This window comes from Nipponia nippon, unplaced genomic scaffold (genome assembly GCF_047370975.1).
Source record: "Nipponia nippon isolate SJK-2023a ecotype South Korea unplaced genomic scaffold, ASM4737097v1 scaffold_33, whole genome shotgun sequence".
Lineage (NCBI taxonomy): Eukaryota > Metazoa > Chordata > Aves > Pelecaniformes > Threskiornithidae > Nipponia > Nipponia nippon.
The window spans coordinates 160,762-175,717 of record NW_028262351.1 but is presented as its reverse complement, the minus strand read 5'-3'; the positions used below and the strand labels follow the sequence as shown (position 1 = coordinate 175,717).

The following is a 14,956-nucleotide window of genomic DNA, read 5'->3' as shown; positions in this document are numbered from 1 at the left end:
CCCCCCCCATTTATTTGGCCCTTGCAGCAAGCAGTCATTTTCTGGCTAGCAGAATTATGACAAGCTTGCCAGGCTTCCCAGCAGCGTATGAATAACTTATATCCTGTAGTGTTATTTCACAGCATTACCTTTCTTTGGGCAATGAACTCGGATTGGACTTCCTGAATCAGTTTCTCTCCTTCTGCTTTCAGATGGTTGCAACTTCTCCAGCCATGAAACTTTAGCTGCAGGAGAGACTCCTGCCAAGACCAGCCACATACTGAACCAAGCAGTATTTAAAGTGCTTAAGAAAAATCTGCCATTGCAGCTGGGCTGGTCTTCATTACAGTCCTGATGTCCCTGCAAGACAAAGATACAGTACACGAGATAGCTAGAGTCCTGCCAAATAAGCTTTTGAATGATTGATTTCCACGCGGTGGCAGTTAAAGTCCTTAGCCCTGAGGATGCTGACACCTCCCAGTGTCTTAGACGCTGACCTGTGAACAGAGGCACCAAACTCTGCTCTCAGCTGGAGAGCCAGAGCAAGTCTGAGCGCTCCCTTATTAATACAAGCCCTGCTTGAAAATAACTGCCTCCATTTCAGTTTTAATCACACTTTCACATCACTTTTTATCTGTGTGGCAGGTTGCTATGGGAGGTAGAGTTCCCCTTGGCCGAGACTGTATACACTGCTGATATTTCTCATGTCAGATCTAGCAGACCTGTAGCCATGCAGGAGTTGGACTGGCCCTGTGACCTGATGTAAAATAATCCCTTCCATCTCCCAAGAATAGGCTATTATGTCTGATCAATGAGTGGCCCAACTCACCTTTTTTTTTCATGATTGCTAGATCCAACACGAGAGGTGTCAGGAACAAAGTTCAGTACGTTGTAAAACTGCATATCAGATGACCAGTCCCTATACCAAACCTTTGAAAAGCTAACTGGTGTAGAAGGGTGATAACAGGTGCTTTATACATTTTTATTTTCATTTTTAAACCATTGTATTAGCTGTAATTTCACCAACAGATAAAACTACTGGAGTAAGTTAACTTTGGCATTTAGAGGCATTGACCTTTGTCTGTGAGGGTCAGGACTTTAATAAGGAAACACTGATTTAATCTACTACACTGCAGAATGGAAAACATGCTTTCATGTACTTGCTGCAGTGCATAAAACATGCTGATTTTCTCCAACCTGCTGCTACCGTTGTTCCCTAAACTTTCCTTTTGCCTTCCTCACCAGGATTTTCAGAATTTTGTGACCAAGCTGGATGAAGTCTTGGTATTTAAGTCGAAGTGTATCCAAACAACGCGAGCCCAGCTTCGGCTCTATTTAGCCTCTCCTGGCACTGACATGTCCCTGCAAACACCTCCACCAGTTTAGACCTTCTTTGCTTATACATGCACAAGAACAGCTATGGAAACAGCCAGCCAGTGTTTCCCCCACGCTTGGTGATGCAGAGTGTGGATGGGTAGGGGATAGCTTTTGGTTTGATGTTTGTGATTAGTGTGTATTTTAGATAAGGATGGAGAGACTTCTGAATAAATGAGATGACTACTTGGGCGCAGGGGTGCTTCACAGCCACCAGATTGCTATAAAGTAGTGGGACACTCAGCATCTTGTTAAAACCATGGAGGGAAGAGCAAGCATTAAACCGAGCTCCCCTTTAAAACAAGCAACTCTTAGAAAGCCCCCCTCCACCTCCTGGAGCCAGGGAAAGCTTTCCTGTGCATAAGGTGAGGAGAACAGGTGGTGGTTAGGTAGTCCTTGTACCTTCTGAAAGCATAAATGGATGCTGAGAAAGTGCTGGGGAAACTACTGTAAGTGCTCACAAGCATACAGAAAACAGGACTATCAGGGAGCTGCTGAGGAGTTTTGCAACTTTGAAGCAGAGGAAAAGGTCGGGCTGTCAGCTGTGTGCACAAATCAGGTCACAGGAAAATGAGATGCCCAGCCAGTAACACAGTGCTAGGGAGGAAAACTTCCCCTCCACATACTCTGACATTTGGGAGACAAGTATTGGTTGATTGTACTTTCAGTTTTTTTAAAGAGCAGCTCAGCAAAGTACATTCACAGGCATTTTCAGTCTCTTACCCAAGCTGGCCATTTCTAAAGCAACACATGAGGAAGAACCATTCACACAACCAATAGTGCCATACCTCAGTATTTTCAGAGGTAGTTGTAACAAGACAGATGAGTGACCAAAAATTTCCATGAGCAGGAGATGGGAGTTAAGTCAGCTACCAAATTTGAGCCACCTGTGAACCCTGTCCAGTCTACTGTGAAAAAGGCAAGTCTGTCTGGCAGATCTGAGCCCCAGTGCAAGTTCCCAGAGCAGGAACTATTTGCTCCCTGGAGAAATGGCCAGGAACACTGAGAAACAACAAATAAACAAAACAACAATAAAAAAAGCAGTTTTCCAAGGTCTGATAATCTTTTTTAAACTGGAGCCATCCAGCCAATCCACAAGACTATACCTTGTTAAATGTAAGATTTTATTATCAGTGTTCTCAGAATTTTATTTTTCCCTACTGAATGTGAGACTTGACTAAAATAAAAAAAATAAAGCAGTCCTGGCTGTGAAAATCCACCCATCCTTGGCAATAACAGGACTACAGAGATGCTTGAAGTGCTGCAAGCCCAGGAGATACCAAAACTGGGCTCCTAGTACACAACAGAAACTACCAAAGCTGTTGTCAAAAACAGTAACATTTTTCTCTCCACTCTTAAGGTTATTACCTAGAGGCTGCTTTAATTCTTGTGTGAAAATGTGCTAAATGAGCATTTTAAAAGTGTCATCCCCTTCCTGCTGTTTGATATCACACTAACACATAATATGAATGGTTTTCATTTCAGCTTGAGGAATGTATGTGAAAGTGTGTGTCATTACAGCAGTCCAAGAGATTAAGAGAGCCTGGCCACATACAATCAAATAAATACAGAACTAAAATGGGTTCACTTTTTTATTCAGGTACAACAAAGACTATTAATACTCATAGCAGATACTTGATATTTTATTTGAATAATTGACATTATTTAAAATAAAATTCAATTTACTACAGAACTCTGGTAAAATTTGTTTTAAAGTAAATGTAATTAAAATGCCTGTTTGATTGCAAAATTTTGTTTGATTGCAAAATTTTGTTTGATTGCAAAATTTTGTTTGATTGCAAAATTTTAACTGGGGCTGGGAATCGTTATGAGATCCCCTTCACACCTGGCCTGTTGATGCAGCTGGTGTTTCAGAAGTTATCCTCCAGCCACGCACAGCCAACCTGAACAGCCTGCAGCAGCAGCAGGATAACCCTTGAACCAGGTTTTGCTGCACCGCTGGCAGAAGCTGGTGGTCTCCCCAGCATGGAGAGCTGCCCAGCCCCATGCCATGCAGAAAAGCTGCTGACGCAGGTTCTGCAGTTGGTGACCCACGCTGCCTGGGGTGCTCCGGTAGAGCCAAGCTGCTGCAGGAGCCAAGAGACTGGCCGAAGAAAGCCTCGGGGCACACTGCAGCCCTGGGGCACGGGAACACCTGCAGCTCCTGCTGCCTTTCTGGGATCCTACAGTCTGTCAGAAGTCACCCTCAAAACAAGGCAGTGCCCACAGCAGCACCTCTCATCCCACCAGGTCTCCAGCCATCTACAGGCAGAGTGGGAGCCCTCAGCTGCTGTGGGGGTGACTGACAGCTCTTCAGTATCAGAGCTCTTACCAGGCTGCTGCTGTCCAGGAACCATCGGGAGGCAGCTCAGGGGGTCTCTGGCTCAAAGCACAACCACCTGTTTTGGCTCTACCTCTACACTTCTCCCAAGCCTTTCCAAGGCACCCAGACCCTCAGTATCTGGCAGCAGGTGGCATAAGGTGCACAAGGTGGCAGAACAACCTCTGACAAAGTTAAAACAGTGTCAAGTGCCAGGTACATAAATCGATCTGACCTGAGAACCTAAGGAAAAGCCCTAAGGTCTCAAGTGTGACTGGGAACACAGTCATCTTCTCACCAGCTAGCAGCAGGGCAGAGCCCAGCCTCGCACTAGCCATCAGCAGGACATCCCCACGTCCAGGCTGAGCTTTGTTCATAACTTGACAGGAGAGAACGACAGTACCAGAGTCACTAGCGATGCACGGTGCCCAAAACAACCTTCAAGTCTCATCACATTGTGTCACTTGATACATGTTTCTTCAGAAGTGCTTCTCCCCTAAGCTACCAGGTTAATCCCCTCACTCGGAGGTCTTTCCTTCTGTGAGAAGCCACCCCAGAAACACGCTTCCAGCCTTCAGCCACCCGGTAACGTAAATCCAGAAACCTCACTGCTGAAGCAAGAGCAACGTCACCAGGGAAGACACAGACAGGTACGTCTCTTTGGGAAGAGGAGACCAACTTCACATGTATCACTTCCCATCTTTACCCCTCTGCTCTCACCTCTACAACAGTCTCCATAAGCAGAGTAGTTACTGTAGTGGTGGGACTGTGAAAAAACACACATTAACACAACCAAAGAGATGATTTTATTCAGAGGTTTGGTCTAAATAGTTGTTTCTTTGCTGGCAAGACTTCTTGCCCCTTCAGGACTTGTCTAGTACCAGACAGGGACTTGTTTGGATATTAATTCTGAGAGAACTGAAACAAGCAACACAACCGAACGCTCTCAGCAGTGACAGTAAAGCAGTTCGAGTTTTGTTTTCCAGCTTTTCTGATTAATCAGGAACCCCATTTCCTTGTTTCAAACTGTCACATTTCTCACCTGGGAAAGAAAGCTGGGCAACTGCTTTACTTGCACCCACAGAGGCAGCAGCTGCTGACCCACCAGCTGCTGAATGTCCTTCTTAGACAAGTTTTAATTTCAGCCCCACCACTAGAAGCTGGTGAAGCTCAATGCTACAGGATACGATGCAAGGCAATCTGCCCTGGTCCTACTCATCATCCATCTCCAAATCTCCTAGATACTTGCCAGCTACATCTCTCCTCAGCATCATTTTATTTTAAGAAAAGGTATGTAATTAACATAGTTGAGCACCTCACAGAGAATTCCAGGAGTTAACACTGGACCCAAATTAGATGTTTTGGTCATATAAAGTTAACAACATAATGGAGACAAATGCCATCTCCTTCAGGGTCCTGATGAGCTAAAACCTCTTACTGAAAAACCTAAACTGAGGCAACAAGCTGAGCCGTTCTCCCCTCCCAAAGTCCAACACTCCCAGCTCCATGCTCTAACATGAGTTTGGATCCCTAGGCTTGGTTTTTGCAACAGAACAAAAATAAGCCACAGAAAAGAGCAGCACATTCCACCACTGCAGCCACCTGCCCAAAGACCTCTGTCCATTCTGCCCAACACACAGTGTTCATGCACGCCTACAGGAACAGGCAGCACGTGGGCAGGCAGGATCCAGCACCTTCTTCATCTGCTGAAGCCAAAGAGCATGAGAGATGGGAACCATGACACTGGGAGTTATATTTGAGGGTTTTATTAGTTGTTCTTCTGCAGAATCAAAATATTTAGCAAATTACTTCAAAGATCCCTCAAGACTGCTGATATTTTATGTATTTAGAATTTGAACAATGTACAACATAATACTTTGAACTATCAAAAACAACCCAAAACCTGATTTCTAGTACTAGATATTATTATGTAATTCTATAGCAGTGTGAAAAATGGAACTAATGCAGTGAGTATATTTGTTTTAAAGAAAGTGCTTGAAAGAAATCTCCTGCATCACACTGAGTATTATTTAAAACAAAAAGATAACTGATTTCCTAGCAGGGCATTGTCTTAAATATCCTACAAGCCTGGGGGATTAAGAATACTGAGCCCCAGCTCTCTGCCTTCAGGTTCAAGAACCAACGCAAGTTGCAGGTCCATGTAGAGTTCACAGCTTACCTGTTTCAAGAGAACTTATACACCACTTGGCATTGGATGCTCATGTCTGGCAGAAATGTTGGATGCATGGGTAAAAAAAAAAAAAAAACCCGCAAGAGGAACAGCTTCTCTCTTTATGCATAGCAACAGTTTCTGTATCAGTGTTTTACTAAGTTACAGGCTAACTTTCAACCAAAGAAATAAAACTCCATTGCACTAAAGGTCAAATTTAACCAGTTAATCTGGACTGTGACACAGTCAAGTAATTCAGTACAAGCAGACACCATGAAAGCAGCTTCAAAGAACCAAAGCATCCTAGTTTCATAACCAACTTAGTATTCTTCTGTCCAACTCCAGTGCAACAGTGAGGGAGGGAAACCACTCCTGTCTCTACCTATGTACAATTCCAGTAGAGGTTGGGCAGTCTAAACTCTCCGTGGCCAAGCAGGAAAAAGGAAACTTAGGAAAGGACACTTTAAAAATTTAATTTAAGAAAGAAAGTTGGCTCTCAGTGGAAAGAGAAATGCTGGAGTGATGCACGCGGGCAGGCTTGCTCAGTCACTCTCCCACGTATGTAAAAAAGCCGGACTCCTTCCTGCTGAGAGTAAGTCACACTGGATGTGAAGGTGGCGGGGCTGGTCCTGCTCCGTTGCACCCAGAGAATCCAGGAATGTTTTCAGCTAGCTCCTGCACGGGCCATTAGATCTTCCAAAGCATTGTGTTGGTCATTGTTATGTAATAATAAGACCTCCTTAATGTCTTTCAGTTCAAAGCCCATTTCTTTAAATTGACTCATTAGTTGGAGAAGTTCTGTGATCTGAAAGACACAGACAGTCCATTATTTGCAAAAGAAAAAAGAGGATCAGTGCTTGGTGGAGGTTTAGCACAGAGCCAGTCTTCAGCAACTGGGCACCCCATGAGGTGGATTCCTCCTCCCCAAGTACAGCCCGTTCCAGTTCTGTTTGGAGAAAGTCCACTCACACCAGAGCCAGTGGAGCTCTGGGTGCAGTAGCCCACAGAGCCCCACCTTCAGTCCCCTGTGTTTGCAGTCCTGCATTTCCAAAATCCTCTTCAGCAAGGGCACCAAAGCTCAGTCTGGGGGGGTGTCTCTCTCCCAGTAGGAAATTTATCAGCCTGGCCCAATTTGAGCTCCCTGATTAATGGCACCCTGCTTCCCCATCCAGCAGCTCCTGCTGCATCTGGATTTTTTTAAAGTTACTTCAACTTGGGAACAGTACAGTAGCCCTTGCTATCAATTGGCTCTTCAGATCTAGGGCAAACTTGGGGGATTAGCACAAACCCTATTGGACACACTGTGTACGATACCACCAACATCAACCATGAATCCTCCCTGAGCTTTGAAAAAAATAAAGTGACAAGAAGTGAATCAGCTGATCAGACTTTTATGAACCCTGCCATTTACAGTGCCTCCACTCCAGAGGAAAGAAAACCCTGAAAACAAGAAAGCAGGTTGAAATGGGCAATCAGGAGATTAGCCATTTCCAATTTTGGGGTTAAGCCAGCAGCAAATATGTTTCCTGAACTCAATCACTTCTCCTATCTTCACACTATTGTTCCTCTGTTTGCAAGCTCATCACCAAGTCCAAGAAAGGCAGGAAGGCGTATATACGCCTGGGGGGGTTGGGTTGCACCTCTAAAGATTTCATATAATAACTTGGGACACAACAGGCTGGCAGACTTTAAAAGATCCTGCTGTCCTCTGCCCTGGCTACCCACTCCTGCCTCTGTACCTTTGGTGCCAGTAAAGCAGCCAGACAATGAACCAGACCCCAAAAAACATTTTCCAGCTTCTTCCAGAGCAAGCCCTAACCCAATTTGCTGAGCAGTCAGGCAGATGCATTTCTACAAGGGAGAAAATTCACGGCCAGGGCACGCTGGCAGGGTTTGAAAGATAATTTGCTGCTTCTGAAATTAACTGTCTCTGTACCAAACACCTCGCCCACAAAAGAACTCTGGGTTCAAAACATTACAACCAGAATAGCAGGGTCTTTAAAAAATCCTGCCCCCATAAAAATGCATGCAAGTGAGAGTGATAAAGCAACGCAGAAGAATTCTAATGCTTTAACACATATTCACTTTATCACTGCAAAGGTGTCCTTTGGCAGTCAGTTTTTAGAAACAAGGCAGCATTACCATGAAAGCCAGAATTACATCAGCTAGAGGAACTGCTGCTGGAATTCCCCATCACAGAGCGTTCTCTCTATTACTTAGCACATTGCACCCTCACCTTCTCCTCTGAACACTGGTGCATTTCCAAAGCTGCTTCAACAAGAAGTGGATCAAAGCCCTTCTCACAAAGCTGTCCATGTGCAAACAGGTAATCCAAAACCTGTAGGAAATGAAGAAAAGAAACTAAGTTTGCAGAGTGGTGTGCGCAGCATGCGGTTGAATACCATCTCTGTACTTGCAAAGGGGCTGAGTACGACTCTACCCCAGGCTTCACCAGGGACTGAGATAAAGTCCTTCCTAGTAAAGTTGAGATGCTCTTTATGCAAGAGCTTGTTCAGAGAGAACAGTCAAGCCCTTCTGTCCTCCTGAGCTCTCCCACCAGCTCTGAGCATCATCTTTCATTCTAGTCAAAACAGTCTCAGAAGCCTATCTTTAGCCTTCCATGCCTGATCACTGAGCAGAAGGCAGAAGTTTAACTGTGCTTTTTATACTAAAAGTTTTTTAAATGAAACTGTAGGTCCAGCAGTCAAGGTATGTGTTTTTAGCTTCCTCTCAGACAGCTGCAAGAGCTGATGCAATCTGAAAGCAGTCAGTCTTTTAAGATCAACTCAGCATACTGGTGAGTGAGCCGCAAATCCCAGCTCACGTGCCTAGAAACTGCTGCCAAATTTCTTATCCGTCCTCAGCTTTGAGAGGTATGGGGAAAGGTCAGATAGGTAATGCTAGGAAGGCAAAAGAACGCAGCCTGCAAATACAGCAGGATTTAAAACTGCCCTCCTAAGGGCCATTTTTTTCCATTTGATACTACAGTTCACTCCAGCGCACAGCTTAAACTGCTCTCAATGCATAGGTAGTGGGCAAGCAGATCAGCTCCACAAGCAGAAGTCACTGGGACACTCCTCCTCCCCAGGCACAGTCCCGCCAGGCAATGGTCTGCACAGCACACAGCCTGTCTAGGGTCAGCATGGAAAGTTTGGCCATGCTCTCCCCGTTTAAAAATATTTGTTTGAAGCAGATCCAAGACCCAGAGCCACACTTCACCCTGCAGCACTTTATGCTCTGTGACCTGGTTTTAGCAAGCATTTGAGGCAACACATGAGGCAGGAAGCACCACAACCAAAGCGCACAAAAGAAAGTCAGTCAGTGATGCCTTGAGAACCTTTCAGGGCTGTCTTAAGCCTGCAGGGGCCAATCTCTCTACAAGGAGAGACTGTCAGCAGTAACCCTTGTGCTCGGAACAAGGGAAGTTGGCTGCTTTTTTGTCACACAGCACTAAGCATAGCATAGAGCCATGCTAAGCTTCCTTTAGATGGTTTTGTGGCTCCTGGGAAGACCCAGTACCTCTCCCAGCTTCACATGGAGCTAAGGGCCCATCCCAAGCTCAGCACAGCTCCAACCCAGCACCCATAGGTGTGGCTGACTCAAGCAGTCTCTCATCAGAAACACACACAGACACTCTTTTCTTCGGTTTTGGGAGCCTTTACTGCCAGGTGACAACTTCTCTAGCAGTTAACATCACAGTGACTACAGGCTGCAACTCCCTGTTAGAATAAAAGTATTCTCCCACATCCATTTTGCAAACCCAAGGTTGTTTCTCAGCAGAATCGGCATCCAATCAAGGGTTTCTTTCCCGTTGCACAAGCTCTTACCTGGTCTATGTTCTGTCCCTTCTTCTTCATGGCTTTCAGGACGTTCTCGGGCGAGTACCCCATGTTGACGACCGTCTCTATGCACTGCCTCTCACTAGCAGAGAGGGCCTGCTGTAGTTCAGGAGTGGGGCCACCTGACCGCTTTGTGCAGCTGGTGTTATTGGGCACTTTAGATACTGGGAAATTTTGGTGCATTACCTGAAGGGGAAAACCCAGAGGCTGAGGTGGTCGTCATCTGCATCCCCACATCCTGTTTCTGGCTAACTCAGAACCAGGATACCCCATGTAATTAATCCGAGAGGCTTTCTAGATACTGCTCTTGGGAAGGTACTCACTGTTAGGATGAAACCAAGCAGTACACATAGTCTGACTCCCACCATACTCTTTTTACCCTCAAAACAACAATTAACATCCCAGATTCTTTGCAATATACCCTCTCCTACCAGTGGGACCAAAACCTTTCAATACCCAACCTTTGCAACAGTGAAGGTCCTTATGATACAGCCAAACCCTGTACCTCAGAGGAAGCATGAAGATTGCTTCCTTCACCCCAAGTTTGCTCGTCACCTATGATTTTCTGTACTCAAAGGAACACTACTTCTGAAGATTTTCAGAAACAGGATCCAGTGCAAGCACACAGGTATTTGGGAACTTACCACAGGTATTTCTGTTTCCTTGTAGTCTGGGTGTACCTGTTGGACAACACATGAATAAGATGACTATAAACATTATGCACTAGTGAGCAGAATTTGCTACAGCTGGGGGAGAAGGGTTTTATGGGAGAAATCTGGGAATAAGTCTACCATACTAGGGAGAGACTTGTGGTCTGATCAGGCTTCCACATGTGAGATGCAGACATTACAGTTGTGTGCAGTTATAGAATAGCCATCATAAGGATTGCGTCTTCTCTCAGCGCTCTACAAACGGATTATACTCCAAGAAGGATGTGTCCCCCCTCATAATAATTGTAAGCTTGTTTATTCTGTCACTGTAACAGCTACATGTTCATACAACTCAGTGTAACACGCTGGCTCCTGTTCAGCTCTTGACCCAGTGCTACGTGGCCTGAATGACAGTGATAATTTTGAAGTCATTGCCTAGAGACTTCTCTTGACTTTTTGACCATGAGAAGGGGCAAGAGAAACATATACCTCTCTTCTACTCTCAAAGCACTGCATTTCATACGCCATATATGAGCAATGTGGCACACTGGCTAAAAAGAGCATGTGATTTTTCTACCAACGCCCAACACTTGGTTCCATTCCCAGTATGCCAACAAGACTGGGTAACATTCCCTGCTGTACACCTGCTCCATTTCTGCAGAACCGCTTTATACTACTTCATCCAAGATAACAGCAGTGCAGAGGCAGAACTTTGCCCCCACCAAATCTGCATGTTTCAATTCATCCATTTAAAAGTCTTCTAATTCTATTTAAAATGCAGGAAAAGACTGCAAGAAATCACTGTGGACCAAAAGCCTCAGTTTTGTGTTTCTTGATACTTATTATGCCAACATAGATTGCTTGAAAGCCTGTTCAATTCTTTCAGAAAGGCCTTGTTTGGGCCCAAACTAAACAACAAAAAACTGTTTCTAGAAAAACAGTTCTGAGGAAAGGTATTAGGATTTTGACGAATTCCATTTATCTGAAGAAAAACAAAACAAAACAAAAAAAACACAAACTAAAACCAAACACACCCAAAACCAAAACCAAACCACCACCAAGGTTTTGTTCTGCATTTCTGACCATTTTCATCTCCAGGGTAAGAATTGCTCTTCTAGTAGACAAAACCTGAGAAATCACATTCAGTCTGATGGACTGGTTTACCCAAGAACCTCTCCTCATGGTGGTAGAGGGGTTCAAAACTCTTCACACACACCCTCTCCAGGCACTTTTGCCAGAGCAAAAAGCACTAGAATATGGGATACACTGAAATGGGGGTCTGGAGTAGCCCTGAAATCAGCTGGTTATCAAATTGAAGGATGATGCTTTGTTACTGATGCTGCAGCCAGGAAAACCAAAACTGCTTCTGACACCAGAGATTCAAGAGTATGGGAAAACCAACTCCTCCTCCTCAATCTACTTGAGCTTGACAACCTGCGCTTGTGGTCAGTGACTTCCAGTGGAGGAAGGAAACACCTAAAGGAATTGCAGGGGTCAAAGCCAGGACTGGTCACTCGGCAGCCGCGCTCCCTGACGTCTCAAACTTGCATTTCAGTGCCCTTCAAGAAGCAGACATGCAGTGCTTTCAGCATGTGCTTGCACACTGTGATTACTTTTAGGGACTTCATACAGAGGCCAGGAGCCCTGCCTGCAGCTGGTGTGCCCACACACATCATGCTACTGCAGTGGTATATATTCTGAATGGTCCACCAGGAGTGCCCCATCCTCCCGTAACCAGAGATTTCTGTAAATAAAATGCATCATATTAGTCAGGTCTCTGACCAGATTTGTTTAATTCCAACCTGTTGTCTTCACTAGTCATTTCTCCCTCTGCCAATACTGCAAAAAGCAAACCACTGAGCTTCAAAAAAAGAACATTCTCAAGAATACACCCTCCCTCTTGGTCTTTAATATTAAAGTTTTAATCCAGCATAGAGATTTGAATAGTTAGAGTGAAAATTTGGCCATCTAAATGCCCATCTATCTAGGTGTAAGTGATCTTTCATGTTAATCCCTAGAGATGCATCATGTGTCATACTTCAAGGTTTCACCTCTGAGCTACATATGATCATACAATTGCCTCAAACCTGTGATCTGTAGCAGTGAGCAGTTCCTCAGCACGTTGCTGCTTCTGTCAAAGTTTACTGTATTAAATTTGTTGTAGTGATCAATAAACAGCTGTTCTGCTGTGCTCTGATGAATACACTAGTTGCCAGAATACTGTATTTCACAATTAATAGTGCATTTGCCTAAGCCTGAAAAGAGCTGAAAGAACAGGAGAGAAGCAGTGTCACTTGTTTCAGAAAACATGGTGTCGCACAAAAACCTACAGTATGTCAGTAAGACCACAGAACCACTGCTTATATTGGACAGAAGAAACCAGATTATTTTAGAGCCAGCTAGAGGATTTGACTATACAGCTTTCACTAGGCTTCAGTAGTATTGGTGTCCAGATCTTAGGTTCCGTGGAAAAAAAGCCCACAAGCTTACTCAAATCTCTGTTCTTACTCACAAAGAGACAACTTCATGCCAGCTGTTGTCTTTAAGTGTCCTCTAAGTAATTTTAGAACTTGCTGCAAGTTTGAGGAAACGAAGCATCCACCTTCTGTCTCAGAGCTGTATGGCAACCAACTGTAATGTTAGTAATCTGAGATAATCTTCAAGACTGGCTTTGGTATCCACCAAGCAATCCTTCCACCCTCCTTCACAAGGAAGAGGGTAAATACCAGATTTCAGACCACCATCATTTTCTTCCTTTTAAAGATTAGATTTTAAAAGGATCTCAGGAAGAAGAAGGGGGGGGGGGGGGGGGAAGACATTTATTTCACTGCAGGTCACCTGCAAGCACTTTTTGCTTTCATGAATGACATCACATCCGTGTTTTTTAATCTATTATTGCTTCTATTCCTTGAAAAGCCTGCATTTCCCATTATTTCCAGCAAATAAATAAGCAAGCTGAGGAACAAATCTAGAAGATATTTAACTCAAAACCTAATAGCACTTCAGAATCCGATATATCTCAGTTGGATAAAACAGAACACAGGACCATACAAAGATGATCTTATACGCTTAGCTCAAAGGTGTGCAACTATAAACAACAAGAGCTGAAAAGCTGAAAGAAAAAAAGTCACCAGAATTGGTCTAAAAATATCAGATTTTGGGGAAACATGCAGAGTAATAATCTGAGGTTCAGAACTGCCAGCATGAAGACCTGTTGGATTGATCAATTTGCCGTGTAAATTAAGAGGATCTACACGACCCCCATTAAATAAAACTAAAACCAAAGCCACAGGACATTTTAGAAGCAACATTTGCCTCCGCACCTCCACATCTCCCCAGCAACCCCAATTCTAATCCACTGCATGTTTACCATAGTTGCTGTGCTTTCAGATGATTCTTCTTCTGTACAAACTGTCGACACAGCTAGGGAATGCAGCCTGGATGAAGAGGATAATGTTGATGTCTCCATGCCACTGTCCTCATTTAGAGTAGAAAGACCAACCGTATGGTGTCCATTCAGTTCACTAGCTTTATTCTGACCACAGGTCTGCAAAGAGCTGAGCAAAGTGCCATTGTGGAGACAGGAGGTGCTGTGGAAAGTGCTCATGAGCTTTGATGATTTTTGATCACTCTCATCGGAGTCAAGTTTAGGAAAGGATAAGGATTTGATATTGCTCACTGAAGTGATAGGGGACAGGGACACTTTGGAAGACAAGGACATCTTTTCACAGTTTCCCAACTGCGGTAAAGCGATAAAGCCATTGGGTTTGTGAAGGGGCTTGAAGTCCAATGCGGCCCTTTCTATGGATGCCAGAACTTCCTCATCTTGCAACACAGACTCAGACCCTCCTTTGGGCAAAGTATTATCTAATAGCTGGGCAACAATTGACCCAGTAGTACCAACATGAATTTCAAGAATATTTTTTAATTCCTCCTTATCATCGATAGTTTTTAATTCCAGTTTGTCAAATGGGTCTTCTTCACATTCAAAATCAGCTGGGTTGAAGTCTGCTTTTGGACAAGGTGGACTGAGAACCTTTTGCTTCACAGCACTGCTGTTGGCTGGCATGGGAGTAAGAATATTATTGTGCTGCAGGCTAGCGAGGATGGGGTTAATAGGAGGAGGCATGGCCTCAGGGCAAGGTCCCTCTGCGAACCCCATTTTGTTGCTGTCCTCTAGAGCTGCTTTTGAGTTTGCTAGCTCTTCTTCTGCCTTGTGTTCAGCTTCTCTCTGGGCAGCTTGAATTTTTTTGATATCTTCAGCCCACTCGATTGTTTTCTTTTCCAGTGAGAAGTCATACTGACAGGGGGTGGAGGGGAAAGGAGAGGAGAAAAAAAAAAAAAAAAAAGAGATAATTATAAGGATCATAGCCACTACTTCTAACAGCAACATAAATAACATAGAATAAGAGCTACATGAATTACCATGGACAGGCATCATTTTTTTCCTCAGCATCTCTTGTAACCTATAGACTGGCAAAGCTAGAAAACACCAGAAGTAGTTCATTTTGCATCTAGCAGCAAAACCTGTCTATATAGTCTGGATTAGAATATCATATTTTGCCTCCTTCCTACATTTAGTTTTGCTTTAGAGCTACTGATCATCCCAAGATCAGTTTCACAG

At 44.2% G+C, this 14,956-nt stretch overlaps 1 protein-coding gene across 18 annotated transcripts in view; it reads right to left on the bottom strand.

Moving 5' to 3' along the window:
* Nucleotides 1-14,956, bottom strand: part of LOC148054134 (ubiquitin-associated protein 1-like) — a 111,203-nt gene that overhangs the window by 66,862 nt on the left and 29,385 nt on the right. For 16 of the 18 annotated variants that reach the window (XR_015707583.1, XR_015707586.1, XR_015707578.1 and 13 more), the window contains 5 exons: nt 13,703-14,632; nt 10,327-10,362; nt 9,671-9,868; nt 8,080-8,181; nt 129-339 (listed from right to left, as the gene is read on the bottom strand). Coding sequence is in view for 3 of the 18 variants with exons in the window: in XM_087770676.1 (XP_087626802.1) it covers nt 129-339; nt 8,080-8,181; nt 9,671-9,868; nt 10,327-10,362; nt 13,703-14,632 (1,477 nt within the window). In the remaining 15 variants the exon portion in view is untranslated. Of the gene's footprint in view, nt 1-128; nt 340-6,300; nt 6,649-8,079; nt 8,182-9,670; nt 9,869-10,326; nt 10,363-13,702; nt 14,633-14,956 lie in introns of those variants that run through there. The other 2 variants (XM_087770678.1, XM_087770682.1) reach the window with 1 other exon arrangement.